Genomic DNA, 27,243 nt, shown 5'->3' with positions numbered 1-27,243 from the left:
TCTCTAAATAAAGACTTAGTCGCCTGTCTCATTATTTTGTGATACTAAGACATTATTATGAGAAAGGATTCCATAGATACTGATGTATGTTAGTATAAAGTAGTGTCCTTGAAAGTTCTCAGTGAGTGTGCATATAGTGTGTGTGTGTGTGTGTGTGTGTGTGTTAGCAGTGTATGTGAAAGCTTTCATTAAATTGAATTCCTTCTGTAAAGTTACTAAACTTTAATCAGGTTGTCCCATTTAGATCAATATCTCTTTTTAAAGCTAGACCGGAGAAGAAAAAACCTTTCATAGTCAGGCAACCATACAACCAGCATACAATAGAGCCAGACAACCAAGAATCAAGAGACAGAACAGAGGTAATGGCATAATCTGAAAGAGGAATTAAATCATTTTAGCTAATAGCTGTTTATAGTTCATTCCCTTTAAAAAGTACATGCAGACCTACCTGAGTTCTGCTGGGAACTAATGTTAAGTAGTCACTGAATTGTGTCTTATAAAACATAAATGAAAGAACAGATGTGAGATTGTTTGGAAGTTTTAACTTACATCTCTAACAAGGTGGTTTATTTATCATTATGCAACACAAGGTCCTTCTTATACACTGTATTATGATATGGAGAGCAGTAATGATAAATAGCTACGAAATTTGTCATAAGTGATAAATATGGGGGTAGTTATGTTTCAATATTATTTGTGTGAACAGATGAGATCTGTGTGTAAATGTAATCGGTAAATATAAAACACTTACAAAAATATTTTGCAAATAGAAAACAAATGCCTGTTTGAAAGTTGTAAATGTTAATGAAGATATTCACAAATGTGGTTAATTTATGTGTAAACTATTAAATATATTCACAGATATTTTTATTATTTCTATATTTTGCAAATAGAAAACAAATTCCACAAATAATATTGAAACATAACTACCCCCATACTTCGCTTTCTATTCGCTGTCCAGTGACTGTGCAGCTGCAACAGAAATCCCCTCTGCTTTGTTTAAACCTCTGACTCATCCCGCCCATTTTCAGTTGACAGTGACGTAAGAAAGGGGCGGGCCGAGTGTGACCGTTGAGTTTGACAGCAACGACTCACTGACCGGGGCATTGTTGTTGACTGACTGCTGGGATTTTTGAAACGGGCGGAAAAGTGTTTAAATAACTGTTTGTTTGTTTTTTATATAACTATGAGGAAGAGAACAAGTAGTAACGCCAGTAGAAGAAGCTCTACAACTAGACGACGCAGTGATAATTTGCGTTGTGATGAATTCGGCTTTGCTCTCACCAAACGAAAGGACCAAAAACTTCATCACCGATGTCATGATTACAGGTGCGGGGCAGGGTAAAGTTAACGTTAACACCGCTCCTGAAAACTAGTTTGCCGTTAGATTTTAGTGAACGTTATCTTGAATCGAATCGACAGTTAGATGAACTTTGCGCGCTTTTATGCAAAATCTTGTAAACAGGTTAATAGTTAACGTTAGCTGTTAGAAAAATTAAATTTATATTAGACTGCTGTGTCATTTTAAGTGTAATTGCTGTCCTGTGAAGAATGAGCTCAACGTGAGAAATTTAGCTTAGGAATATATGACATATTTTGTAGGACCGACTACATTAATGGGGACCAAAAATAAAATAAAAATACATAAAAAAAGATGCTGAATTAGTGCCTTCATGTCAGAATGGACAAACCTTCCAGCAGTATAACTGTAGGTTGTTTATACTGTTAACCAATCCCCACACACCACACCTGAATGATTTCACTTAATTAAAAACATTAGAAAGACCCTCTCTCATAAATACAGGACCACACCAGCATAGACACATTAACTCAGACTGGCTGTGATGACCATCTTACTTTGAATCAGAAGTTGAACACTCAAATGCCAGTGTTTTCTTTTATAGAAAATGCCAGTATCAGCCTGATTCCAGAAACTGATGAATCAGTCGAAGCTCACCATGTTCTGTTGTCTCTGTCAGCTACCCCAAGCTGAGCTCAGTGAGGGTCAAAGAGCTGTGTGAGCTGCTCAGCTACTGGAATGGAGCCAGCTTTATCTGCAAGAGCCAGGTGAGACTCAAAGAAGGTATTGTCAATAATCTACCCTTGTGTTTTTACCATGCAGAAATTGTAATCATGCACCTTGTTTTCCCTCACACTCTTGCTGTGTTTTCAGATTGAGCGATTTATCCGGATGGGTATTCCTCCAAGCCTCCGAGGTAGAGTGTGGAAATGTCTTCTCGCCATTGACAGTCTGAGAGAAAACAGTGACTTCAACTACCAGGTAAAATACAATGAGACGCCTATTGGTAAGACCGACTTATGCCATACTTATGAGTACTGTTGCATACTATAGTATTGCAAAAATGAAGCTTTGAGGTTGTGAGTGTAAACAAAAATATCTTTTCATCAGTGCCACCAGATTTTGTTTCCAAATTTTCCCTTCTACATCTTGACCGGGTTGCTGCACCCCCAAACCCCCTCTCTTTCTAGGTTTATATATATAATTTTATTTATTTATTTATTTGCTCAATGTCCCGCCCACATCACTATCTGATTGGTTACACGGCGTGATTAATAGCCTATCAGCACTTTGCTCCGGAGCTGTGTGTTGAAGAGAAGGCAGCCAATATTACTGAAGGTGCAATAAATGTGTTTCTATGACGACAAGCAGTGCAGTGTCTCTGTTACACCATTGTGAACATGCCCGAAGTCACAGCTACAGAGTTTCACTCAGTAACACTCTTTAAAGTCACTGCTTTTAAACCTGTTGCTCTCCCCTTACCCACTCACTGGGTTTAAACACAGCATGCAATCTATCTTCTTTTCAGTGCAACTTTGCATCTTGAATATGTTGCTAGTTGTTGTTGAAGTGTTAGAGTTGGTTTGATGTTAGAGCTGACTCAGATTCGAACTCTGAACATACGCGGTTACACGGCGGAGCAGCCTCAGCAGACCACCACCTCAGCAAAAGGCTTTCTCCACTACAGTCACACAGTCAAAAATCTTTAAAAAGATCAATCCACAAAAGGCAGCTGGGCCGGACAGGATCAGAGGTAGGGTTCTGAAGGAGAACAACTTAGCCCTGTGTTTAGACAGCTTTTTCAAATGGCCCTGGATTCACACCAGATTCCCAGGGCAAGGAAACTTCACTCATAGTGCCACAACCAAAAATGTCAAAACCATCTGTCTTAAATGATTATCCACCAGTTGCTTAACATCAGTTGTAATGAAGAGTCTTGAGAGGATTGTCTTAAACCATGTCCTTAAGGTAGTGCAACATAAATTGGACCTAGTGGAATATGCATATAGGAAGGAGAGGGGCACAGAGGATGCTCTTTTGTTCATGCTGCATAATATTTATTGTCATCTTGAACGGCCTAATCGATATGTTTGTGTTCTTGTAGATTTTTCATCTGCATTTACTACATTAGACCCCGTATTATGATGGAGAGACTTCTGCAGTTAGGGGTAAATGGTCACATCATCAGATGGTTAGAGTGTCAGAGTAAATGAGGCAGTGTCTTCTCCTTTTATTACTAACACAGGGACTCCACAAGGGAGCACTATTTCCCCAGTCTTATTTACCCTTTATACAAATAAATGTAGAAGCAACACATCTGAGCATGTTACTGTTAAATTTGTTGACAGTAAAGCAGTCGTTGGTTTGATTAAAGAAGACGAGGAACCCAGCTATGGGGGATGGGTTGAGCAGTTTGTGGGGTGGTGTAGGGCAAGTTTTCTTCTGGTGAACACCAAGAAAACAAAATATATAATTTTTTATTTCAGAAATGTTAACAACACCCACCAACCAATTACTATGGATGGAGAGAGTATTGAAATGGTAGATGATTATACTTAGGAACAATGATTGATTCTAAACTGTCATGGTATTTTAATACAGATGTGGTTTATAAGGGCTGCAGTATCTATACAGTATTTTAAGTGGAAGCTGAGACTGTTTTGTGTGGACAGAGATATATTGGTCCTCTTCTATCGCTCCTTTGTGGAAAGCATATTAACTTTTTGTTCCATTGCCTGGTATTTTACATTGTCAGTGAATAATAAAAATAAACTGCATAAGATAGTTAATATGTCCAGTAAGATTGCTGGAGAACAGCAAACTAGCATGACGACGACCTGCGAGTCCTGATTGGTGAGGAAGGGATAGGCGATTATTAGAGATGTATCACATCCCCTGTTTGGCCAGTATGAGCTGTACCATCAGGCAGATGGTATAGGGGTGCCATCTCTCCAAACCAACCAGGCCCGCAGGTCATTTGTGTCTCTGGGTGTCGGGGGGGGGTGCACCTTAGTATAATTTGTTAAGCGCTTGGGTTTGTGTTGGTAATGCAGTTGTCTGGGTGTTTGTTTGTTGTTGGTCTGATTTTTGCTGTATGACACACTATGAATTTCTGAAAGGACTAATAAATATCTATCTGTCTATCTATTGAAATGAACTGGAGAATGTGATTTAGTGACTAATGAAACGAGAGGAAATTCCCAAAAGTATGATGTTGCACTTGAAGCAAACTACTTGATACAGTATCAACCTTTCAGATACTGCGCTGGTTTTGAATCTCCCACAGTGTTTAAAGGCAGAGCTTTAGACCCTCTTTGGATGGTGCCTTTATATAATGACTTTTATTGAAAACAAATATCAATAAAGGCAGCAATGAGACCACTTGTGTTCTGGCCCACAGTTTTATCATGTGTCTTGGATTGAATCCTTCCTATAAATGCAACACCAAGAGTTGGCAAGGAGATGTCGCCATTTTGGCTCAAAGCTTTCCCCCTCCCATCACTACCCGTAACCATGGTTTTATAGTAGTTGAACTAATCCAGGTTGGCTTTAAATTTATTTACTGTATGACTAAATCTGGTTGATAATCCCGCCCCTTGCTCTGTCATTCATTCACAGCAGAAATGTTATTGATTGATTTCTAACTATGGAATGTGTTGGGCTTTCTCCAACAGAAATGCTTGTCAGAGGTGCGAGGCCCCCTGGTGGACTTGGGCGTCAGTGAGTACGGCATCTTGTCGGCAATTGCCACACTGAGTGACACCCAAAATGATCTGGGTCTGAACCATCAGCAACCCTCCAGCTGCCCCAAGCCCAGATACTCTGTAGACGACATCACGCTCTTCAGACAGATCGCCCTGGACTTACGTGAGTTCAGGGGAATGAGGGCTTATAGGCTTAGTTTGTTTTCTGTTGAGAAGTGATATTTTGACTAGTTTTCAGGACTTTAAAACAGGTTAATCAGTCCTTTTAAAATGTTTTAAAATAGGTAAATGTTGACTTTTGCTATTAGATACTTCACTCTTCATCACACAATGCGCCTCTTTTAGTGCACCCCGTCTAGGGTTAGGGTTGAAGATATGAAGTGACCAGAGCACGGCTTAAGAAATGAAGGTAAATGAAAAAGAGACACAGAATCTCTGGGAGCACCAGGTACAAGCAGACTTTAGGTCTCTTGTTGGAGAGGAAATAGAGGCATACTTCATACAGTATTAATTTAATTAATTTGGTCTGTTCCATAGAGCGTTCCTTTCCGACCCACCGCTCTCTGATGGGGGAGAGTCCAGAGGCCATTGAGGGTCAAGCAAAACTCTTCAGAGTCCTCATTGCGTACGCCAAATACAGCCCACAGGTTGGATACAGCCAAGGTAATGGTCTGAATGACTGGAATGTTACTATTTTCATTCATACAACACATATTATCTGAAAACAGTGTAAAGTGCTCCTCTTTCTTTGCTTCCCAGCAAATAACATTGAAGTGATTATTATCAGGTCTCATTCTGGATGCCAACGGGGGAGACGTGTCTTGTCATTAGAGTGTAACACAGTGTTTCAGTCGTCCCACACTTTTTCAGTAGTTTAATGAAGTCCGCAATACATAATGTGACCACTTGATGGAAGCAGAGGACTATAATAGAACGAGTTACTGCATTATACCCTTCTCTCATGAAAGTCTTTTTAACATTATTAACCAGACATTTTCTATGCCATTATGTATTAAGGTGTATTTGGATGTATTTAAAATATTTGAAAAAGGTGAGAATTGGATATGTTAAACTATCATTAGCAGTACAAGCATTTCTTCTTTTTTTTGTTGGAACTATGGATTCTCAGCAGCTCTTTAGTGTTTATTCCCATTTACCTCTTAAAATATTAGGTTAAGATCAGAAAAGGTTGTTTTCACCATGTACGATCTCTGGTTATTGTCAACCGCAGTAGAGATCGACGATATGTTTTTTTCCGGGCCGATCCCGATATTATTAGTAACCAATTAGACAGATATTTGGAACCGATATAACTCCAACACAAAACTTGTTAACTATGATTGATAAATAAAGTTTGTCTTTACCGGCTGACATTTATATTGTATTTATTTGATATTAGGATTTTATTAATACATTTATTGATACTATTTATTTGTTCTGTTCTTTATCTATACTAGGCCTGAACGATTAATTGCATTTGCAATATTATCGCAATATGATAAAACGAGATTTTCTAATCGCAAAGGCTGCGATTTCGCTCTGTAATGTAGTGCATCAAACACCCATTCCCTTAGGGGTGGGAGAATTAATCGATTCTTAGATGCATCGCGATGCGGACGTGGAAGATTATGAATCACACACTGTGAGCATGGTGATGCTCGGCAGCTCTCCGTGTATCTTGTGTGTGTGAGGCCAAACGAATGAGAGAGAGAGAGTGGCAGAACACGACGCTGAAAGTTAGCGGAGAAATATATTAGCAGTAACTTTCTGTCTGGTGGTAAACGTGCAGCGTAGGTCACTGTGTGTCAATAAAAGTTAATGAAAGTCTCTAGTTTCCCCAGCGGCTGGAAAAGTGAAGGCTTTCAGCACTAGCTAACATCTCCCCTGTACAAGGGCCTGCTCTCTTTGGGCCTTCAGCATCACAGCCCTCACCCTCTGGAACTCATCCCCATAGAGATCCAAAATTCTCCCTGTCTGGACACTTTAAAAAATCTACTAAAAACCAAGCTCTTTACCAAGGCATTCACTCCTGAATGACTTTTCGTCCTTCTGTCACTGTAACTATGTGTAAAGCGTCCTTGGGTCCTGTGAAAGGCGCTAAAAATATTTATTTATTTATGTAATGTTCGCTAAATTAGTAATGAAGTAATATTAATCATTGGCTGTATGTCAGTACTAAGTAACCTACTAGTCAAGGGTTAAGAACATCTGGTACAAGCTTAGACAAAACTGGTGTACAGCTCTATCCTGTACACATACTGTACATCCTGATTATTATTTTTCAGTTTTCAGAGGAGTCTGACAGCTGGTTGTTAAAGAAATGAAGGACCATGGAGCTGAGGTTTATAAAGTAAATTAGGGATGCAAACTAGTCCTTTTAAGCTAATTAGGAGATGTTTCTTTTGGATTTTAATGCGCAAATTAAATGCTTAGTAATTATCCAGGGATCCTGTATAGAAAAAAATGATGCATCAAGATGCATCGATAATCGTTTTTTATAATCGAATCGCAGCCCTCTGAATCGTAATCGAATCATGAGGTGCCTAGAGATTCCCACCCCTACATTCCATACCGTAGGAAATGCAGCATTTAAAAAAATCTTTGTGTGTGTGTGTGTGTTTCTCACAGGGATGTCCTACATAGCTGCGGTGCTGCTGATGCAGTTGGGAGAGGAGGAGGCGTTTTGGGCTCTGACAGCCTTGTTGGACAAACCCAAATATCTGGCAGAACTGTTTGACCTCAACCTCACCAAGTAAGAATGGGCTCAAACTATATAATAAATAAAACTATAAACTGAATGCACACAGAATAAAAATATACTCCAAATAATCTAAACTAATAATACAACACCAATAACAAATAATACTCTCTTGGTGTCATGTGTGTATGGTCAAATAATACTATGCAGTATATTAATGTTTTAAATTCCCAATATACTGACTTTCTGCAGATGCATCTGAAAATCGGCCAAGGTGGTCCCTGAAACAAAATTCCTATATAATTGCCAAATTCTGTTGCTGTTTTCCTGGGCTTGGTGATCTGTGGCACAGCTACACAAAACTAAACAAGGCTGTTATTCTTGGTCTAATCAGGGTCCAGCATCAGGTGAAGGTGTTTGACCAGTTCCTGAAACACAGGAAGCCACAGCTCTCTCAGCACATGGTGAGTGAGTGCTTTTGGATTACATTTCAGGTCAGATTTTCACTCTCTGGATTTGTACGTAGAAGAAATTCTCTGTCAAATGACACGGTATTCACTTTACTGTGGTACTGCTCGAGAGCGGACACTGAAAACTAGGAGGAAAGTATAGTGCTTCTGTTTGTACTGGACTTTTTTGAGACTCTCAAAGGGAAAATGCTTTTAAAAACGATGACATGAATGGTCTTGAACATGCGTGTGCGTGCGTGCATGTGTGTGCGTGTATTTGTGTTTCAGGCCAGATATGGCATGGCGATGAGTAGTTCATCTGCGAGGGAGAGGCCACTGTAATGTATCCATCATCAACTGGGCCTCTTCTGTCATTCAGTCAGTCACGAGGGGGGCACAAGCCTACAGCTGTGTAATTTTCTCCCTCTGTCCCTACTGTTACTGAACTATTTTCACTAAGTGCAGGAGTTCAGATACCACCATGTCAGGGCTAAATGTATACAAACATGGGGAGAAGAAATCTGGCAAAAACAAAAAGGAAGAAAGATTGTAAATGTGAAATATTAGTTTAATTTGTCTAAAAGTAACTGGTCACAGATGAGATGGGTTAGCCTATATTGCCATTACATATTGAAAGTGAAAGATTCTTTGAACACTGATCTGAACAAGGTGGAAAATTAAAATTCATTATTTCTGTGCTGTCCTTTATGTCATGGTTTGCGACAAACATGATTAATGAAGTTCATGTTGCAGATTTAGATTTGATCAGAATTGAGGACGGAGCTTTAATTAAAAACCTTTTTTGATAATATTTTTGCATTTTATGAATATATTTCTCAAAGAAAACTCACGCTACCAAAAAAGTTTATGTATTGCCGTTCGGTGGTAGAAAAAAAATTCTAAAATATTTCTAAAGCATGGAAAAAGAGGAGAGAAATCCTCGTACTTTATTTTGCATGGATTACAGACTATTTATGATCTAAATCAATATTTTAATCAACTATGCAAAAATGTTGATTTTGTTTTGTTTCAGATATGTTTTTTTAATGATGATGTACTTGTGAGGCTGAGTGTTTGTATTTATTTAATTCCCGCTGTGGGACATCTCATGGGACATTATCTGGAGGCTGTTAGTATAGTTAGTTAGCAGGTTAGTCTATTGTGCTGTTAGATGCTGGTGGGTTTACATAGCAAACTCTTTGCTGCTGTTTATTAATGTGTCTGACATGAAAATAAATCTGTTCATACAGTAAAGTGTTAATTCCCTTAATAGGAAAGTGTTTATGTTCTTTATTTAAGAAAAATGAAGAGAATTTTGAGACGTCTATTCTGGTATTTTATGTATTTTACCTCTGGTGTCTTGACTCCGATGTTGAACTGTGTTATTGTAAGACCACCTAATTCTATCATTTACCAAAAAATGTTTTGTTTAAATCTAAGCTCCCTGTCCTGTGTAGCACAGTGGGTCTCATTCCTCCCTTCACAAGCCTTCACATTCATACCCCACCCCCGCACCCACCACGCGTAAACAGATTGAGTGCTTATCAATCATGAACAATATTGGGGGAGCAACATAAAAAAAGGAGCCCAATTTAATTTGATTGAAATAAAAGAAAAGATTGAGATCAGCAATCTGGTTTTTTTTGTTGTTCTCTTTTATATCCCTACATAAATCCTGTTTATTCAGTTTAGTCCAACTCTATATTTTCCCACTGTTGATCCACACCCCCGTTAGAGACCCACTAGTGTAGCCTAAAGCTGTTTAGTGGCTGAAATTTCAATGTTGGGGTTAGCGGGGGTATATTTCTATTTTTAGTAGGTTAGGTTATTTCTTATTTAACCAATTTAATTCTATTTCATTCTCCCCTTTATTTTAGTTTACTCACTAGCCTACTTCAATGTGCTCTCTTTTCCTCACACACCTACACCTCTGCTGCAAACCAGCGGCTTCCCTTCCTGTCTCTCTCCCTCATGTTTTATGAAGATGCCGAAATGACACAGAACTTGCGATTTCTACCCATGATTCTGTTTTCAGCTGCAGGTGCGCCAAACGCATAGGAGGCTTGTTAATGTCGAAACCAACGTCCTTGTCCATGCTTGTAAAATATCCAGTGTCCGCTCAGGATGAGTATCGCTACTCAATACCTTTATGGTATCGACTGAAACAGCCCAGTATCCAGTAGAATCGAAACATCTCCAGTCAAACCAGTGCTTCAATCGATACCTAGGCCTACTTTTTGTAAACAGATTGCGGCAAAAAATTGCTATTTGTATGGTTTTGCTTGCAGCCAAACACGCAAACAACACACTGAAAGAAAGAGAGGAGCATGTATTTTTTTTTTCAGGGCCTGCCCTGACAATGTTGGAGACCTAGGCGAGATTTTAAATTAGTGCCCCCCTATGCCCAACCCTTAAAAGTCCCCCTCAGGGGTTGGGGGTCATCGCTACCCTATCCTCAAGAATTATGTTTTAAACGTTCAGCAGCCAAACTCACTATTTTAGCATGTATTGATGAACAGCCAAGTCAGAAATTATGGTCATCATAGTAAGGGTGATCAGCATACTTGTCAACCTCAACAGCATAGCCTAAATTAGGAGACCAAACCTATATGTGTTCCTCCTAAACTGTGAGTCAACCCAGCAACTGTTTTCTTACATTATGGGGTAGATCTCCTGAAATGTAACAGCATTGTTTTAGTTTCAATGGTGGAGGGGGGGTGTCTGCCTTTTCTGCCTCAAGTTATGGTGGAAATGTCTTAATTTATGTAAAGAGACACAAAATTCAGGCAGCAGGTGACAGTTCAAAATATACAACATTAATAGAATATAATGCAGTAAGGCTTTCAGGCATTCTGTCGCGATTGCTTTTAAATATATTTCTCCTGTAGAGCAACTTTTCTAATTTAATAAAATCCCTGCTGAGTCAGCACACATGCAGGCATGATTCAGTCTTCCCTCCTCTTTTGTGTCTTTTGCATGGGGATGTGCATGCGGCACCTTTTCACCTCAAATAACTTATAACAAAGTCTATTAAATTAATGAATTAAAGTCATAAATTCTTGGATTCTTCAATACAAAAACCTGCCGTGTTTAAGCAGGTTTTTTGCTCATGTTTAAAATGTTCTGCACATTCAGAATCTCTCCCACATCTGTGTTCTCTGACATGTCCAGAAAAAAGACATAATATAACGTCATCATTTGATGAGACTTAATCTATATTACTTTTTGCTCCAATGGAATTATCCCCTTTAGACTATTTTGGCATGTTGGATGTGAAACCGAAACCAACTGAAAAAAAACTCAAATCCACACGCGTCAACTTCAGCAGCTCCGCTAAAGTGCAGCTCACAGTCCAGGCTGTGCCTCAGGTTTTAGATGTTTATATTGCAAAACGCTACACAAGGACACGACTAGTCACAACTGTCTGGACTATGCCGGTGTCAGAGGTGATTTGTGCAAAGTCGAAAACGTTCTCTTGTGGCGCCCCCTGACATTTTGCGCCCTAGGCAACAGCCTATGTCGCCTATGCCACAGGCCGGTCCTGTTTTTTTTTTTCTTACGAGACTGCACCATAAACTGTGTTTTTAAAAAAAAAGGCCTGCTCGTGGCGAGTCTATGCATGAATTTAACAGCCGCTCACCGTCGGCTGCGGTCTCAGGCATGTTCGTCACTGTTGCAAGTTTATCACCACAAGCTTGGCTTTCCGTTGGTTTCATCTTCTAGTGTCATTTAACACTTCTCTGTACATTTTTATTTGCTATTTACATCACTTGTGTTCCATCAGCAGAGATCAGCTGATTTTACTCACGTAGCCTCCATCTGCTCCGTTGTTTACTAGAGGTGCTCCGATCATTATTTTTTGGGCTGATCACCGATCACTGGGTATATTTTAAGCTTTTTATTTATCTTGTAGCATTAATAAATAAATATACAGTATACTGTATAAGTCCTAAAAGCAATGTATTGAGTATTAAAATTAACAGATTATAAAGTATCATGAAATGACAACTGTTAATTTTATTTCCAGGAAACATGGGCAACAAATTCCGCTCCCTCTGTCTTAGAGACTTAAACCATAAAAGCCTTTGCCTGGTTACTGCGACCATCTTATAGCTTAACAAATACAATCTTTAGAAATTTACTTCAACTAAGAAGGCTGCAGCCAAAATATTTAGGAGGTAAAGGAGCACAGGCCCTAACCCTGAGTCCATGATAAACTCTGAAGTAGACGCTTTTTGTTGTGGAAAGCGCAGGCAGGTTCTGTGGGCTTTAGGGGAGAGAGAGACAAGCAGAGAGAGGGAGAGTGGGCTACAGAGAGGAGTCTTAACTGTCATCAATGAATTTTGAAAATAAGGGAAATTTAAATAAATAACAGTACAATGTTAATTCCATATTATACTGTTAGTATATTGTTAATATTACTTTTAGTTACTATATTCATTATAATTTCTTATGGTTTATTTATTGGCCTAGTATTATTTCAGTGGGTTGTTTTCATTTATTAAATCTTTGTGCAAGAAGTCTGCATCTTTTACATAGGCTTTCTGCCACAGGCCTTACCAGAGGAGAGAGAAGCAAACACTTTAAATACGGCCAGCAGGTTTTTATTTGAATTTATAAAAGTTAAAAAGACGGGAGATTTACGGGGAAACATTGAAACAGGAGGATACCAGGTGAGAACGGAAAAATATGGGAGAATCCTGTGGAAAACGGGAGGGCTGACATGAGAGGAGTAGAGAGAGGAGTAGGGTAATGTTAGGCTACATCCCCACAACTGTTTTTTTTTAAAACAGTTTTATATTGAATACGATCTTCTCCGTCCACAGCAGCGTTTTACGATCGGTGACCCATTGATCGGAGCACCCGTACTATACTTTCAGCACATCAAAAAAACACCTTATATTTGTTTCCCACAACTTATTTGGCCAGTAAATTATTTCACTCCTCCTCTCTCATTCAAACATTTAAAAAACTTCCAAACTGTAGTCTTTTCCATTTATAGGCTAATACTAATTAGCCTAATTAGGAGGAGGAGCGATCTCATACAATTTGCCAATATTTTTATTTAACAGTTATTTGAAACAAGAAAAGAAAATACATCACCTTGCATGTCGATGACAACAATAAAAATAATAATTGGCTACCAATCAACTACTATGGCTTCAACAGGTGGCATTTTATGCAAGGTATTGAATGAAGTAATCAATTGGTATCAGTATCACTTTAAGGTTACTGGTTACCTTATATATATACCCAACCCTGGTGTCTGCGTCTTATGACATAACAGATCTCTCTCTGTGTTTCTCTGAAAAATGTTAAAGGGGTCGGCCCGCCCAAGTAAATTCTATATGTGGGAAACACTGCATAATATTTTGTACAGGCATTTTTGTCCACCACAGGATGAATTGTAATATCTCTTAACTTTTCATTTAGCACTATCATCATATTTACATTTATTCATTTAGCGACTTACTCATCAGGTCAAATTTGTCCAAAAGCTTGACAAATGACATTCCCATCCTCATCAGCTGTACTTTGTCTCATGCTAATTCCCAAATGCTAGAAGGCTTTCATTCTAAACTAAGGTGACCACAGTAAACCTGCTTATCATCAGTGTGTTAGCATTGTCATTGTGAGCATGTTAGCATGCTTAAGTCAAGATTTAGCTCAAAAGTACCACTGTGCTTAAGCACAGCCTCATAAAGCTAGTGTTTTCTCAGTAACGGTTTTGAAAATAGCCAGCATTCTTCTGAGCATACTTCTTAGCCATGTTAAAGTTGCAACTTGGTTCTCTTCTGTTTAAAATCGAAGTGTGTGTGTGTGTGTGTTTGCACACTCTGATGCATTCACTGCTACTGTTTGTGCTGCTTAAGTGTCTTTGAAGATATTGTTATACTTCACGTCGACTCAGCAGGTCTGGGAGGAAAGCTGCCCATTTGGAGCCAACACACACATACACACACCGCAGGGGCTTATTGTAGACACAATAGTTTTACTCCCTTACAGAAAAAAAACTATTAGAGATCAGTGGTCAGCATTTCCTTTGTAATACAGCTGTTCAGCAGAGTTAAGGCAAGTAAGCTGTAAACAGATTTTTGTACTTGTACTAAACATGAAAGATACATAATAATATTATTGTGTAGGAAGTGTCCACAGTAACGAGCAGTGAACATGACACACCAGAATGTGTTACAAATTACAAATGCATTGTTCCTCAGATGCTGGGAAGCTGATGGTTGTGCATTAGTAACACCATTAAAGAAATTCAATTTAGGAAACTCATTAAACCAACATTAACGTTTCAACATTAACTAAGTTGCATACGTCGTGGATGGATGTTTCAGTTAGTGGGTCAGTAAAGGAGAATAGCTGACAGAAATTGGCAGGGAAACAAGTCTTGAATACATTGTTTGCTGATGCCAAATCAACCCTCCCTGTTTTCCCAACCTCCCCGCAGGAGTCAGTGGGAGTCTTATCAGTCCACTTTGTGATGCCATGGTTCCTCACTCTCTTCACTTCCCTGCCCTGCTGGGACTCTGTCCTGGCTGTCTGGGATCTCGTCATTCTGCACGGTATGAGTGTGTGTGTGTGTGTGTGTGTGTGTACGCATGTTCACTTTCTCACATTCACTCAGTTGGGAGGGAGCAATACAGTAGTTGTAATAAATTGTCTTTAATGTCCAAGACAGTAGTTTTTAGACAATACAACAAGACAATTAGGGTTGGGCCGATAGACAAATTTTCACCACCCTGTGAAAGCAGCTTTTAATGACTACATACATTCTTATTATTGTTTTTAAGTGTGCTTTGCACCTGCCTCAGAATTCTCTTCTCCACATGCCTGACACACTCACACACACCTACACCTCAAATGTAGGTGTGTGTGAGTGGCTTGCCCCGCCTCTCTCTGTCTCTGTCCCCCCGTCTGCTCCATTTTCTCCGTCAGCAGTATGTTTTATAAAGTTGCCTAAAAGACTGAGAAATCATCTTTTTTCCGTGTATTTCCACCGGCGATCCGTTACCACGGCAGCAGGTGAGCCGCACGTCGGCTTATTAATGACAACTGAAACCAACATCTGCACCCTGTGTGTTCAATACTGCTTTACCTGGTCCGTGCGTAAAATATCCACTGCTACTTGTAACGTAAGTTAATAGTCTACCAATTTTTTTTTTACCAAGTGAAGTTTGTGCGAAAACACATGTATGCACATAAGACGACTTCTACCCCCCAACGCATGTGCGCGCCCACGACACACCCCAACCCTAAAGACAATACCTCTTTTCTGTGACTTTTTGTTTTATTAATATGGGCAAACTTCATCTGTGTCACTTCCTGTGTCAGTGAAAATATTAGTGGGCTATTTGGACTGGTGTAATCTGTTGATATGTCACTCATTAATTGCTTTTCATCTTATCTCTTTTACACCTACTTTATATTAACAAAGCATTGATGTATGTAACAGCAGTGATTTTGCATTATCTCCCCAGGCCTGTCAGCTGTGTTCCGCACTGCTCTGACCATCATTGAGCTCCTGGAGCCTCGACTGATGGACCTGAATGATGAGGGAGCAGTGTTACCCCTGATGTTGAGGGTACCTGTTGATGTGTAAGTAAAGTGAAGTTGATCATGGGACAGCATCATTAATGCACACTATCTGGAGTGACATAGTGTTGAGTCTGTGCTGACAGAAAGACATATCTTCTGAGTGGCTTATAACATTTAGCATTTTCATCCTCACGTGTGCCACTGTTCATAAGCCACATTTTATTTAGCAAAAATTGTGATATTGTCTGAGACATACATCCATGAATATTGTTCCAGACCACCCCCAGGAATGAGCCTTCTGAAGAATGTGCAGCACAGTTCTCAGAGCTGTGAGCTCAGTTTTTAGACTTTGTCCCAAATAAAACCCCAGGCAGCTTATGAATATCAATCAGCTCATCAGGACTGGACATGTTTAGACACCAAGCATTCCAGGAAACGTAGAGTGTCATTGTTTTGCTGTGCTTGTTTTTGTACATGTTTGGATTAAACATCCTTTATGCTAAATTAGTTTCTTCAATGGCAGCCCACGCTGCTTTCAGTTGAACCCCCTGTCTGTCTCTCACTGTGCTGAATATAAACGTCACATGCCGACGGACATGTTTTGTTGACATGGAGCTGTAGTTATGGCAACTCAGCAGGGTCACTGAGTTTGTGTATACTGCCACTGTGTGTGTGTGACAGACTGTCGCACAGTGATTATTATAATCCAGTTTATCATATTTGTTTTAATAGATAAGCTCCCTTCACCTACTTAAATTTCATACTTGTGTGCTTCTCATTGTAGAAAAGGTCCCTCTGTTTTGACCTACGTTTGTTTACCTTGGACAAAGATCTGTGCAGTAGACTCTGGATAAATGGAGGCTACACAGCCAAGTAGTTTCCATAAATGTAGCTGTGTCACAGGCAGTGATAAAGCACTTTATCATGAGGCAGAGGGGGGAGAAGGCTTGCTAGGTACGCACCAATGATTTGCAAAGTGAATTATGAAGGACAAATCTTTAGGATTATTGTGGGAAACAGCTAAACAACCGTTTAACTGACCATTTGATTTGTTTAATGCTTTATTTTACATACATTTTACACGGAGCATTCATAACCACTCAATGGCACAAGTGGGTTCTAAGCTGTGTTTTCTGTGCTACAAGGAAAGAAACAGCACATTTTGATCCATGTGTGAACCCCTTCTTCTGTTTGTATATGCATGCATCAAGGACAGTACTGACAGTCCCATTTTGTTCTAGCTCTGGTGTTCAGTGGGCAGCCTGCCATCACGTCACATTGAGAAGTCCTTGTTGCCTGCTTGGCATCATTATGAAAGCCTGGTCAGAAGTCAACACTAAGTGGTCCGACTGTCTCCCAGGGCAGGATCCCCTTACACTGGGAAGATACTGTTGAAGAAAGAAGGGAAGAGAACAAGTGGGATAAGGAAAGGAGGGAAAGGAAGATGAATGAAGGGTCAGAGAGAAGCAGCTAGAGAATAAAATGGCAGTGCACTTCTTGGGGAGGGGGGGTAGAAAGAGAGGGAGAAATGAAGGAGGGGAGCGAGGAGAGATCTTCAACCCCTCTTAATTTTCCTTAAGATCTCTGTGAATGGTGTAATGCAGCCATATAGGCCATTCTGATTAACGGCTGGTTGAGAGGCTCATCCATCTCATTTGTCTTTCTGTCTACACTGAGCTGTCAGTCAGATTGTCACCTCAGTCATAGGTTGCAACAACGACTCCCAGCACACCCTACGTCACCAGTGAAAGAGCAGCTTCACACCCTGTCTGTCTCTTATTCTAACACTTTGGTGGTGTTCCTTTCCCCCAATGTGATTTTAGCCATGCAGTATGGGAATCTATGATAGGGCTGAACAATTTGGGGGAGAAAAAAATCTAATTGCGATTTTTCTGCCAGATATTGCGATCACAATTCGGTTTGCGATATTTAAAAAAAAAAAAAAATTAATTTAGCTAAAGTTCAATATTCACTGTCTATTTTTGACGGAAGCTGCGTCAAACAGCACAGAGCAGATGAACCGGGCAGGAAGTCACACAGAACGTCATAGAGAATCCGGTCGATTTTCAAAATAAACAACGTAGGGTAGCTAAACGCTCCACTGCTGAAACACTTCAGTGTGAGTTGACGCCAGGAAAAAAACCGCTTCCTGTGTCTGTTCGCCTGCCGCCATTATCCCATGTATTCCTCTAGTTTTGTTTGTTGTTGTAAAATGTACACGTCCAGTGGCGCATGGCACTTGTGATTAGTTAACAAATCTGTCACACAAGAATGACAACGGAATAAATTTGTAACTGCACAAGTGTTTAAAACGGGCTGTGTAACTAATCTACATTTAACCGCCGTCTTCACGATTAGCTAATCGCATTCTTTCAAATCGCAATGTTGATTTGAAAACAATTAATCGTTCAGCCCTAATCTAGGGTCAGCCTGTCTGTTGGTTGGTCGGTTAAGCAGTACACCACTTTGGTCTAGACAGAAATATATCAACAACTATTGGATGGAGTACCCAGAGTATAAACAACGACTTTGGTGATTTCTTGACTTTTCCTCTAGTGCCACCAGTAGGTGGACATTTGTGGTTTTGACAGACATGTGTCGGCAACTATTCCAACTACTAACTACTATAGCCGTACAGTGTGGTACACACATTCACGTCCCACTCACAATGAACTGTAATCACTTTGGTGAACCCTTAACTTTCCGTCTAGTGCCATCATCAGGTCTGCCACAGCCCAGGCTCAGTGCGCTAGACAAAGGAGGAGGCCACACAGGGTTTAAAGTAATTTCAACAATATTTTGGATTAATAACAATGTAATAGTTTGTATTCTGTAAGTCAGTGGTTGTTGCATTGTTGAATGTATGTGTGGTGAAGGCAAACAAACAGCAAAACCAAACCAAATAGGGAGATGATGATGGTTTGAGAGAATGACACAGAATGAGGGGCTAGCTTAAGTAACCGAGGCCCAGCCTACCCAGGTGCAAAACATCAGCTTAAATGTCTCCCCCCATCTCTACTTGCAGACATCCTGCAAAGGGAATAAAACACAAGACAGAAGTGGGAGCACTGGCAGAGACAGAGCCGCTCGGTATTTCAGTTTGTCCAAAACTTATATATGCAAATCCAGTGTTGTCTATTAAACACTTGAAGCATAAAAACACTTGGTTTTATTTTTGTTGGCCAACTTTTCAGTTGAACCTCAAACTGAGTATTTTTTTAGGTTTTTGAGATAGACTCATTAATTGGTGGTTGAACTGTGGGTTTGTATTGAGCATTTAATGTATAACACACTGTCGTGAACTTTGTTTTTCTTGTGGTCTGTAGGTAGGCCGACCTGATGATATCATATTATTTAATGACATGACTCTCAAATTATCTTTCTCTTATTATAATTTGATACTTCTTCTCCACCACTGCTCATAATAATTCATGCAATTCTTGCATCATTAATATTTTGTTGGTCATACTATACACTAATTTATTACTTGTCCATTTTGAATAAGGATGTAAAGAGCTTAAAAATTAATCGCATAATAAATCTCAATGGCAATATTGGTTAAAAAAATTTTTGATTATTTTCCATTTTTTCATAATTCTTGTCTAGCAGCTACAGTGGCACAGCCACAAAAACACCGGTGGAAAACCACACTAAGCTGCACTGTGTGTGACGTCTTGTCACACACAGTGCTGCCTCCCCTCTACCCCACCCCAATTGTTAGCTACACTCCAGGCAGTCAATGGACATAAAGTTGTTACTGTGATGTAGAGACAGAGCTCAGTTAAAACTTTATGGATGAAAGATCATCCATAAAGTGTTACAAATTAATAACTTACCACTCTGAAACTCTTGCTTCAGTCTAGGTTGCAAAGCTGGTTCGGGAACATGTACAGCTGAAGCCCTGGTTACTGGCTTGTCAGGACCCACCCTACTCTGCTTCTGATTGGCTAATACTCCTTCCCTAGGTTCTGCGCATACATAGATCAAATTCAAGTGAGATGCTTCACTCCATAGCTAAAACGGAGCGGTCAACACAGGGTGAAAAGAGGTGCTGCAGCAATGTCCAGTATAACAAAAAATATGGTGTTTTTTGAAAATGAAACCATGTAAACCTGTTCTGGTACAACCCCTAAATAGAATTATGAACCTGAAAATGAGCAGAATATAACCTCTTTAAAGATGATGATGAAAACATAGACTAAGTATTGTATTGCGGTAAAAAAAACAACTCATTAGTTCCACTAACCCTTCTACTGACTTATTTTCCTATCACTTTCAGTACCTATATTTCATTGTCTGTCTGTCTCCCCCCTCTATACCCTCTCCTTCTCACTGCCAATACACACTGTTTGTTGTAATGCCCTCCACCAGTCCTAACGCTTTCGCTTTTGTTTACCCCCTCCTTCGCAAAACTCAATTCCCATAAACCTCCAAGGGCTGTCTCTCCTCCCCTGTGTTCTCATTTTCTCTTTTCTGCACCCCCCTCTCCTTCTATATGCCTCTTTTCATTCATTCATTTATCCTCATTGACACACTGACACCCTCGTTCAGCTAGAGGGGTTGACACATCATTTGTTTACTTCACACTGACAAGGCTGGCTTCAGTAAAGTCTCTGCTTTAGTTTTTCCCTTCTCTTTCAACCATTTAAAAATTCCCATAAGCATTCAAACTGAGGGTCACTCAGTGGTTCCCTCTTGCTTGTGTTGCTCATTCTTTTGACATGATATGCATTGTAGATTGTTCTACTTCCCATTTAGCTGTCTTAAATACGTCCATGTCTTTCCCTAAGCAAACTGAAAATTGATTTCAGATGATCATTTGAAATCAGATCTGTTTTAACATCTTGTAATGTAGACCTACCTCTAAGCTGTACAAAGCACACATTTAAGCAGATCAAGTCAAGAAACTTGAACTGTTTAAATATGCACAGAACACTGGCTTTGGTACTATAGAGACTTAAAATGTCTTGTTGACATGGACAAAATTCTGCTATAGTGGTCAAGAGATGTTGTGCAATCAAGTGCACAGATTCAAAAAGAATTCAGGGATAGCAAGATTTACAGACTGCTGCATGCTAAAGAAAAGATCAAGGCTGTTTCTCAATCTGTGTTCTTGTCTGTACTTGTGTTCTTGTGGACTTGTGAAACGTTATAATTCGCAGCCAAAGTTCTGTTCCAATTCAAAAGTCCGCATCTAGCCAAGTACAGTCCAATACCCGGAGGTGTTCTCGCTCCGTCCGTTTTACCGAGCCTGCATCGGTGGTGACTTGTGTCGATTTCGGATCACCAGATATCCCAGAATGCATTTCACCGCCAAAAAGCGGATATGTCGGACGAGAAAACTCAGAACTGTAACTTATAATACTGCTGTTCTTGTGTCACATATAGTAGTTTTAAGAGTGTTTTATGCTAGTTGCTAGTTGTTTAAACTACAAATATGTGGTTGTTTTCTCAAGACAGAGCTGATTTTAAAATTTGCTACAACGTTTTCGGAGATGTGAGGTCCCGCCCGCTAACGGGTCCAGCCATTATCAAGTCCGCTGTTGTTCCAATTGCTGAAAGACGGACTGCGTGCTCCCGTTCCTTGGAGTTTGTACTCCCGAGCCGAACTTGCCAAGTCCAAGCTTTAAAGTACAGAAATCCAAACTTGGCGAACTCGGTATTGAGAAACAGCCCAAGTGTTAAGTATAGGCTGACTTATAACCTATACTTTCTAAGGCATCTTTAACTAACCTGACCAGAAATTAATCTAATTGAAAGTGTTACATTCCTTGTAATTCCTCATCATTCTGAGAAGCAACAAGCGACATTTTTTAGGCAACTTTAACTGACCAGACACGTATGAAATGCGAAAGGCAAACAAAATGAAATCAAACTGTTAGATGGCCAGAATAGCCTTTGATGTATTTTACTTTCCTAAAGTTAAGCTACTTACATGCTGTATATACTTGTACTAGTCATTTCGACCCACAAGCATGTGAATAGGCCTATAGAGCCCATGTTTAAAAATACCAAAATTTCCCTTTAAGAATAAAGATTTTCTCCATTAATCAATTAATAGTTTTGATTTGTAAATATTCGGAAAATAGTGAGAAATGCCATCAGTTACCCAGAGCCAACCTCATAATTATTAGCAGTAAATTAAAGTTATTCAAAAGAAAAGAAGCAAATCTTCACATTTGTAAAGCTGGAACCACGAAATGGACTGAAGGTAAATTTAGATTCATGATTCCGATTTAAATACAGCATAGTCCAAAAATAAAGAGAGGCTGGATGACTAGAGTTGTCCAGCGGTTGCCTGCATGTACTAACAAATGGTTTACTGCAGTGGTTCTCAAATGTTTTCACATCAAGGACACCTTAACTGACAGAAATTAGGCCATGGACCCCAATTTCAATAGATTTTGTCTCAGGATGGCCCATCTGATAGTATTGTGGCTTTTAGATTTCATTACAGAAAGTGTGTCAAACATATGACCAAAATAGTCATACGTTCTGTAACTGTAGTACTTATGGATGGAATTATAGTGAAAAGAAATTGGTCACCATTTTGCTGCGGACCCCTGGGGGTCCCCCGACCCCACTTTGAGAACCACTGGTTTTGTGTATGTTGGATTTTGACCAGTAACATGTCTGCATCTGTGAATTGCTTGCTGCGATCAGGAAATTTGTGCACATCCTTCATTCCTCTTCACCTATGATTGTTCTATTTTCATTCTCTCCCAGGCACTCTGTCTGTTGCTGTCTACGGCCATCTATCATTCTATGCTGGGATGGATAGCTCAGCCATGTGATTTATCCCAATTACATATCCCTCTGTCTCTGTCTTCTCTTCCTCATCAGTTTCTCTGATCCTCCATCATTCTCACCTCATGTTAATGTTGCATTATATTCACCTGCATACAGAAAGGATAGCTCCACACATTTTCAAGTCTGGCTTAAAGCAAAAAGCAGGTGACAAAATGAACACTGAACCCGTTTTTTCCTACAGTTAAGATTGGCCATTAAGGCCTTTTCTAAAGCTATTTCAATGTGAATGAAGGGGGACAAACTTGACAGACCTCATTCTGTGCAACAACACATTCGTAAATTCATACATTCAGAAACTTAAACAAGTTTCTTCCTCTTTTATTCCTATTTTCTTTTCCTCCTCGCTGGCTCAGCATAGAAATTCTGTCCGGGGAAACACAAAGAGGAAAGATCTCCACTTGATTTGTTCAATTCAGACTTGTTGGGGACTGATAATAACAGCAATAGCTGTCAGTGCATATTATAACAAATTAAAACAATATGCTAAACTTTTTTTTTGGTTTTCACTAGGGATGAGGATTGATACCTGGTTCTAAAAGGACCCGGTTCCAAATTTCTCAAAACCCAAAAACTAATCCAAACTAATGTTATTTAGTGATGGCACCGAAACGTGCTATTAAACGGGGCCGGGACGGTTTAGAGGCCAGCAGAAAGAGAGACGCTTTGTTGTTGAGACTGTGAAGTTAAGTTAGCTTCAAGTGACTCGAGTTGCCGACAGCCACTCTTGTTCATGTAAGTACGTGCAATAAAACCTTTGTGAGTAAAAAGACAATACTTTACTAATACACCTATGGTGTTGTGTACTTGTAGAAAGAGTTCCTTTAAACTGCTCTGTCCCCAGTCTCTCCTTCTACCAGTTACAGTGGATAGAAAAAGTCTGCACACCCCTGTTAAAATGCCAGGTTCTTATGATGTAAAATAATGAGACAAAGATGAATCATGTCTGAACTTTTTCCACCTTTAATGTGACCTATAATGTGAACAATTCAATAGAAAAACAAACTGAAATCTTCGAGGGGGAAAAATGAAAAATAAAAACCTTACAATAACCTGGTTGCATAAGTGTGCACACCCTCTTATAACTGGGGATGTGGCTGTGTTCAGAATTAACCAATCACACATTCAAACTCAGGTTAAATAGAAGTCATTACACACCTACCATCATTTAGAGTGACTCTGATTAATCAGAAATAAAGTTCAGCTGTTCTAGTAGGATTTTCCTGATATTTTCTTATTTGCATCTCCGAGCAAAAGCCATGGTCCGCAGAAAGCTTTCAAAGCATCAGAGAGATCTCATTGTTGAAAGACATAAGTCAGGAGACGGGTACAAAAGAATTTCCAAAGCATTAGATATACCCTGGAACACAGTGAAGACAGTCATTATCAAGTGGAGAAAATATGGCACAACAGTGACTTTAGCAAGAACTGGATGTCCCTCCAAAATTGATGAATAGATGAAAAGAAAACTGGTCAGGGAGGCTTCCAAGAGGCCTACAGCAACATTAAAGGAACTGCAGGTATTTCTGGCAAGTACTGGCTGTGTGGTACATGTGACAACTATCTCCCGTATTCTTCATCTGAATGGGCTATGGGGTAGGGTGGCAAGACGGAAGCCTTTTCTTACAAAGAAAAACATCCAAGCCCGGCTGAAGTTTGCAAAAACAAACATCAAGTCTCCCAAAAGCATGTGGGAAAATGTGTTATGGACTGATGAAACCAAGGTAGAACTTTTTGGCCATAATTCCAAAAGGTATGTTTGGCGGAAAAACAACACTAGACATCACCCAAGGAACAGCATACCCACAGTGAAGCATGGTGGTGGCAGCATCATGCTTTGGGGCGGTTTTTCTTCAGCTTGAACCGGGCCTTATTCAGGGTGGTTCCAGTTCCAAATACCAGGCAATTTTGGCACAAAACCTTTAGGCGTCGGTTAGAAAGCTGAAGATGAAGAGGAAGTTCACCTTTCAGCACGACAACGACCCAAAGCACACATCCAAATCCACAAAGCATGGCTTCACCAGAAGAAGATCAATGTTTTGGAACGGCCCAGCCAGAGCCCAGACCTGAATCCAATTGAACATCTGTGGGGTGAGGTGAAGAGGGCTGAGCACAGGCGATGTCCTCGCAATCTGACAGATTTGGAGCGCTTTTGCAAAGAAGAGTGGGCAAATATTGCCACGTCAAGATGTGCCATGCTAATAGACTCCTAGAATTATTAGTTATTGTAAGGTTTTTATTTAAATTTTTCCCCCCTCGGAGGATTTCAGTTTTTGTTTTCAATTGAATTGGTCACATTATACGTCACATTAAATTTGGAAAAAGTTCTGACATAACTTATCTTTGTCTCATTATTTTACATCATAAAAACCTGGCATTTTAACAGGGGTATATAGACTTTTTCTATCCACTATAACGTTACCTGCAGGCAGTAAATGGCAGTAGAGAGAGGAGGAGTAAGGACTGATACAGACTGATGTCTGAGTTTGTATTCTTTCTAAACATGAACCTCAGTATTGTGATGTCAGATATTGAGTTTAGTTGCTGCTCTAGAAACATGTATTTAAAATATTAAATTCTAATCCTGTATTTAAAAGGCCTACCTCATGCCCGTTGGTTCTCTTCTTATAACCGTCACCAACGTGGGTGGAGCTAGACTTTCAGCACACGCTGAGAGGGGCAGGCTACACGCGCCTCTGCTCAAATGCTGAAATGAGAGGCTTCCAGTGGAAGTTGACGCCGTAAATAAACCACTGCGCACAAGCAGCCTACGTCTGCATGTTTGTTAAAATGTGCTAATAAGTTTGCCATTTGTTTGAAATACAAATGTTACTTTATGATTTATGTTTATTAAAATGTGTCTCCTTAGCATATAGTGTTTTTGTTTGTAGTTGTCATTCTTGTGGTGGTTTACCATTGAAACCAGGAGCGAAGGGACTGTTTCATTTGATAAGAGCTGCCAAGTAATTGTAAAATATCAATAGTGGTATCGATAAAGACTCGGATTGTTAAGCAGTCTCGATAATGATATCAATAAAAATTAACGATCCACATCCCTAGTTTTTACATTTCATTCAGAAATCATATTATGCCCCCGAATGTTTTTCAAGTGTGTTTTTGTTGGGTTTTTTTCTTCAACTTTTTATGTTGTGAAATCTGTAGCCATTTTAATACCCCCCTCCTCCACTCTTCCCACCCTCTCTCTATCCTCCACACCCCACTTCCATCTGCAGGGCCCAGTACACCGTGTTGGTCCCTGCCCTGTGGAAGACTGAGGTCCAAGACTGGGAGCTTAAATGTATGAACAGTCTGGTGTTGGAGGAGTGCCACAATGTACCCGAAGCAGGTACCACAACACAAACAAACACAGACACACACACAAATCAGCTGTTCGTAAGCAAAACCTAATAAATGCAAAGGGACACTGGGGAACACTCAGCACACAGTCGCTCAAACTCATTCAGTCTACATCACTTAACCTTAAGTGACACACATGCTGATCCTGTTACACACATACACACACAGTTTTGTTCTCCGGTCTTAATGTCGAGGTGGTTAGACACTGGGTAAGACATCTCTAGCTTGTTCCTGAGAACAGAAGGTGAAAACAGTCACTGCTTGTTCACCTCCTACCCTTAGTTTCTTCTGTTTACAGCTTGCTGGTACATTTACATGCTTTAATTCTTTAATAAGCACATTTCCATGTTATTTTTATTATTATATTTTTGCCATTTTACAATTGAATGAGCTTTTTGTAGGAAGCAACCCGGAGCGCTTTGTCAAGAGCACATATCCTGTTTGTCCCCAAGCCTGATATATTAGGATGGTCGACACGGGGAACGTGTTTCTGTTAGTTGTAGTTCCTTAATAGTGATTTTAAATGTTTCATCGCTGCTGTCATGGTAACGTATCGTTACACCATGCATTATCGTTCAGCCAATTTATATTTTCTGGTTACTTTAATGGCCACACATGTGTGAGAAAATGGCTTAAACTAACGTTACATACTGTTGTTAAAATGATTTACCTCACCCCACACTGATGCAAAAATACATTTGCCAGTAATTATCTTACTGCATATTTCTAAATATGTCAGAATGACAGAAGCTGAAGGTGTCCATTAGCAAGAAGTGGTAAGTGAAGAAATAGTTCTCTAATTCTGTTCACACATCTCAGTCCCCAAGCACTATCAAACATACTGACTTTGCTCTGTCTCATAACAACAAAAAATCAACTTCACTCTGCACTTAAGACGGAGTTCATGTAACTGGCTGCCTGCGTGCGTGCGTGCGTGCGTGCGTGCGTGCCTGCGTGCCTGCGTGCGTGCGTGCGTCTACTAACTTGACAGATCAAAGGAGCTTTTATCTTTTGAAGGTTGTTCAGATATCACCTACACAAGATCTGAAAACCCCTCACCACTGGAGTCTCATCCTCACAAAAGACAGACAGATTGGAATGCAAACCTGAAGTGCACATAGTGCAAGTGTATGTGTGTGTGTGTTCATGGCTGTGAGTGTGCACATAATGCTTGTGTCTGTGCGTGCATCCTGACAGACTACAAGGATGAGTCACGGGTTGGTGGCTGCAGGGCTGTGTTTGTCAGTGCAGCTGGGAAGGCATAAAGAAGTGGGGCAAGAAAAACAGATGGGGGGTGTGTGAGAGAGAGAGAGAGAGAGAGTGAGTTAGTGTGCATGAAAGAATGAGTTGTGTAAGTGAGTATTTGCGAAAAGGGGAGAAGAA

The 27,243-nt window shown here is 39.9% G+C and overlaps 1 protein-coding gene across 1 annotated transcript; it reads left to right on the top strand.

The window, feature by feature from the left end:
* Positions 1 to 1,092: 1,092 nt before the first annotated feature.
* Positions 1,093 to 25,896, top strand: LOC119884051 (carabin-like; the record flags this gene model as incomplete). The annotated part of the gene is made up of 10 exons (XM_038694520.1): positions 1,093 to 1,329; positions 1,980 to 2,067; positions 2,174 to 2,281; positions 4,975 to 5,167; positions 5,542 to 5,667; positions 7,633 to 7,756; positions 8,097 to 8,166; positions 14,609 to 14,723; positions 15,639 to 15,756; positions 25,737 to 25,896. Coding segments are annotated over exons 1-10 (1,245 nt in total), but the record flags the coding sequence as incomplete, so codon positions are not given.
* Positions 25,897 to 27,243: the final 1,347 nt, after the last annotated feature.

This window comes from Micropterus salmoides, unplaced genomic scaffold (assembly GCF_014851395.1).
Source record: "Micropterus salmoides isolate LMB-PRFRI ecotype aquatic unplaced genomic scaffold, ASM1485139v1 Ms_hic_scaffold_3116, whole genome shotgun sequence".
Lineage (NCBI taxonomy): Eukaryota > Metazoa > Chordata > Actinopteri > Centrarchiformes > Centrarchidae > Micropterus > Micropterus salmoides.
This window is presented reverse-complemented; position numbering and strand designations above follow the sequence as displayed.